The 5,000-nt window shown below is 33.9% G+C and overlaps 1 protein-coding gene across 1 annotated transcript in view; it reads right to left on the bottom strand.

Annotated features, from left to right (window-relative positions):
- Positions 1–3,981: 3,981 nt before the first annotated feature.
- LOC122255294 (uncharacterized) overlaps positions 3,982–5,000 on the bottom strand; it is an 18,003-nt gene continuing 16,984 nt past the window's right edge. The window contains exon 11 of the mRNA XM_086549247.1: positions 3,982–5,000. This exon is cut by the window's right edge and continues 1,191 nt beyond it. Within this exon, the coding sequence (XP_086405373.1) occupies positions 4,032–5,000 (969 nt within the window). The 3' untranslated portion in view covers positions 3,982–4,031.

Here is a 5,000-nt window from a genome sequence, read left to right as displayed (position 1 = left end):
ATATATATTTATAAAGATAGATAATATATAATATTTATATATAAATAGAATATATTTATATATATATATTATATAAAAATAGATAATATATATATATTTATATACAAATAGAATATATATATATATATATATATATATATATATATATATATATATATATATACAGGGAAAGAGAGATAATTTGGGAATTAATATGTGTACTACCTGTTACTATTAATCATTGAGTTGCTGTCTAATATTCTATTTTGGACTTTACAGTCACAATAATTTTAACACTATAAATCATTTTAAGTGTAAGATGCAATTATAACAAATTACTTTTTGCTTCATCTTTAAGTTTTATCACAATCTTTTAATAAATCATCATCTACATTGGCAACAATGAAATTCAACTGCGAATAATAACAAAATGAATTCACATTTTTCCCTTACTCTTAGTTTATACCAGATGAAACATCTCCGTGTATTTTGTTAGCTAATAGTAATTGTTTATGTCGTCGTTTTCGTGAATATACTATGCTGGTTTTCCTTAGGGGTGATTAGTCAGACTAACATCGTTAACTATTTAATAACTGACATCAGATTAACACGTATCATAAGTCATCACCAATCTATCAAGTAAATGTTTGCTTCGATACGTAAATAACTAATTATTGTAACGAATTTCTCTACTTGAGTTAAATAATATATTTGGCGAGATACTGAAAGCTAGTAATGTATTTTTCCCTCTTAAGTTATTATAATGATCTGGGTTTCTTTTTTGACAAATGTGATAGGGACATATTACGTACCCCTTTTTGGGAAAAAGTATGTAGACCTATTTTTCAATAACAATAACCTTGGCCCAAGTCCCGCCTACAGAAGATTCTAAGCTAATATATGGTATCAACATAATCATTCTTTACGTTTAGCATATAGATCTCACTGGTAGTAACCCTTGTATGAACCACTGTGCTTGTGTATCAAAAAGTGTAATATAATAATGGCAATACATGTATTCTTGGCGGAAAATGATAGGAAAAATTATTTGAAGAGGAAAATAAAAGGATGACAAAGAGGCGGCCGACATAAGCCGGCTGCCAAACTTTATCTTGAGATTGAAAAATTCATAAAGTACCGGCGGTGTCTCATATTAACGGTAATATTAATCAATAAAGCCCTTCTAAACATTAAAGGATACATTTCTCTGGAGTTGGTCTGCGACCGACTTTACCAGACCATGGGACTAGTTTTCATCATGTCCAACAGAGGACATATTGACAACAGAATTACAACTTTTCTGACCTGTACTGTTAAACTGTGTTTGTTATATTTCGTTTTTCAAATATCTGAAGCTATTCTTGTCAGAAAATTTCGCGTAAATATCAACAGACTTTGCATATCCAACTAGAGTGAAGACAATGGGAAATTGGATCGCTACTGCCACAGGGACTCCAGCTACTGACGTAAATTTAGATGAATATTTGTCCCCCATGCAACATCGAAATTATAATCTCCTTGATCTTGCCTTCACTCCTGTGACTGAAAATTTCTCCTACTTCATCATGATTGTCTGGTATGTCTTCTGCGTGATAGGAAACAACGTAGTAGGCGGTTAGCATACCATCTGGTTCAACGTCTGATTGACGTCGGCCAGCTGAATAGAATGGACGTCCAACCGACGTCGGCAACTGCTGACCAAGAGACGTCTATCGCAAATCAAAACGTCTGCTTGATCGTCTAGTGGACGTCGGCTAGATGAGCAGAGTACACGTCCAACCGACGTCGAGGCCAACCGTCGCCAAACGTAGGTTGCTGACGTCCGGACGACGTCGGTTGGATGTCAGAATGCTAGCTGGGCTGTTTCTAATATGCTGATAATAAGGAAATAAACAGATTTCCAGTGGTTTTCAGCAACAAATCCTGCTTGCTAGAAACTTTTCTTTACAACTGAGACATTCATAATAATGAAACAATTATTACGTTTTCTAGTACAACTTCCATTGTACCTGTGGCACCATGTAAGACATATCTCATGCTACATGTGCAAAGGCACTTAGCTACAAATAATGTAAATATAATGTTAATAATGTAAATATTTCGTTTTTCACTGACGTTTCTGCATCTACTAAAATAATCTTAGAACACACCGATGCATGCTTAGATGATAAGCTACCTCACAATATCTAATACTCAAAAATGATTTTCTCGGATATTTTCCATTACACCTAAGAAAAGGCCCCAAATCTTATCTGCAAAAGAACAAATAAAACACAGCTGATCAAAAATAAAATACTTCTGTTGTGACATTTTAAACACACTTAAGAATTCTACTAATGAAAAGCATAAATGTTGATTTCAATGCAGTGATTTACACAAGACGGGGAATATCATTCGCAAACAAAACACGTTAACTTCGATTGTTGTGCAAGATCTATATTAATTCTTCAGTGTTCCTATTATTGATAAGGGGATGAATGGTATAAACACTTTCACAATATCTTTACTCCCCCTCCATAGACTCTTCAACTTCCTGTCTTCAGTCCAACTTACACTGAGGAAGTGTGCACCTTGATAAGCACATCTGACAGGGTTATGCTCTTCGCCGCAGCCTGTTCGCATCAACCCTTGTTATATTTCCACGTCCTTGATCCCTATACCTAATGTTAGCTACTTTACTGTGTATAAGTTGTTGCTCCTCTCTAACCTACAAGTCATTTACTTTCCCTCAGATATTTGTATATTCCGAAACTTATTTCATTTTCCAAATAACTTTTGTGTATGATGGATGTTTCTGCCACCCCTACCTTTTGTTAATACCACTGAAACTTATTTAAGAATAGAGCAAGCGATATCACATATGCGCATACACAAAAATGTAATCAAAAGACGAGTACAAGATGTTCATAACATAATATAATGTCAGAAGAGTTATTACTTACTTGTTATTAGTATACATCGTGCTTGATTTCGTGATGTAAAAGGTAATAAGGGCTAATCGAATAAGATTATCCTAATCTAAACGATTAGGTAAACAAATATTTCAGTAATTGTTTGATAGCTGAAGTGGTTTGAAGCATTCGTGATTCATAACTCCTGAAAGTAATGTAACCACAAATAGACCCAATGGTATATGATGGTTTGAATCAATGGGTTTCGTAATTTCTATTCATGATACTCAGTTCCACACCCTGCAAATTCCTCTCATTCTTGGTGTATTTCATTCAACTGATGTTACCAGGTAATGAATCAGACTTTACCACATTTGAAAACATGGATCAAAATATCCACGTGGCCTGTTCGGTACCATTCTTTTGTAGTACAACTGCAGTATATATGACGGGATAGAACTCACACAATTTTTATAACAATGGAAAAAGGAAAAATGACTATTGCCACTTAATTTTATGTTGTTAGTGTATGTGACTGTATTATAAAAAAAAATACGTACTGAGTTAAAAAGTTTTATTTTCTCCTTTTAACATCCTGGCACAGACTCATGCATAGTGCTGTGGTGTGTGTTTTCAATACAGTATATTTCTGAATGTTACCTAAAAGCCCAAATATTAATTTCAAATTATTGTTATGTTATCAGTGTCTGTTGTCTGACAGAGAGAGATATGCCTTTGAAATAATCAATCAGCCTCCTTTATCTTTGTAATTTAAGTCTGTGAAATACTTTGAGCTGCATTATCTAACAAATTAGTACTTCAGTTCATAAGAACATATTCATTAGTTGTATTGAAGGGTGATTTCAGTCTTTCTCATAAATGGGTGATGTTATTCAGGCAATGGAAATACTTATTCAAACAAACTACTATGAATTTAATAAGAAAAAGTACATATATATCAAAGTTGAAACTGGCTTTTAAGAAATTTCAGAGATCTAACAAACTTACTGATACTTTAGCACATTAACCAAACATATTCTTCTCTTTTAAATTCTCTTTAGTCTTGTCAATGAGACTGAAAGAACAACAGAGGAAGTAAATGACAATTCAGTGATGAGCCATTTTTATTTAAAAAGTTCCACACTCAAAATAAAATAACCTTCAATCAAAAGATTCTTCCCAACAGATCTCCATCTTCTCCTCCCCTTTTGAGATACTCAAATTACTAAAATAATCTTTTTCTGAGGTACAAGCACTCTCCTCCATCTTCTCCTGACTTTCTTCCTTTATAACTATTGCATCAATTTCATCATTATCACGGAGTGGATCAAGGTTTTCGTTGATTTGAGTTTTATGATACTCTTCTTCTTCATCACTGTGGTAACCCAAAGTTTTATTATCATCACTGCCTTCTTCAATGTAGACAACACTCTCTTCTCTGGTTATGTGATTTTCAGAAATCAGATTATTGCTTTTTTCACCATTTGAATTACCAAGAGGCTTTTTCTCACATTCAGATTCATTGCTAGTAGGCAAAACTTTTATTTCATCTTTGTGAGTCAATAAATGTCTTTTTAGAGAACACTGTCGTGAGTACTCCCTCTTACATAGATGACACTTGAAAGATATATCACTGTTGTGGGATTGCATGTGCCTTTTAAGACTACCTTTAATGGTATAACTAAGTGAACACACTGCACACTGGAAGGGCCTGTATCCACTGTGAATTCTCATGTGTATTTTCAAGGTGAATGATGTATTGTATCCTTTACCACAAACTCCGCACTTGAAGCGTCTATCCTCACTGTGAACTTGAATATGTCTCTTCAGCGTTTCTGAGTATGAAAAGTTTTTATCACATAGGGAACATGCATATAGCTTTAAGTTATTGTGTATTTTCTTGTGTCTTGAGAGGCTGCTAGGAAAATGAAATATCTTCTTGCAAATAGGACACTCATAACTTTTGATGTGTTTACATGTAAGTAGGTGTAGGTCTAAGTCTTTTTTATCAAGAAATGTCTTTCCACAGTGTTGACATTTCCTTGGGCTTTTACCCAAGTGTTTTAACTTGTGTCGAGCCAGACTTGATCCATGACTGAATGTTTTACCACATTCAGGGCACTCACATCT

The sequence above is a fragment of the Penaeus japonicus genome, unplaced genomic scaffold (assembly GCF_977035675.1).
Source record: "Penaeus japonicus unplaced genomic scaffold, GWHDUDI00000001_assembly GWHDUDI00000022, whole genome shotgun sequence".
Classification (NCBI taxonomy): Eukaryota; Metazoa; Arthropoda; class Malacostraca; order Decapoda; family Penaeidae; genus Penaeus; species Penaeus japonicus.
This window is presented reverse-complemented; position numbering and strand designations above follow the sequence as displayed.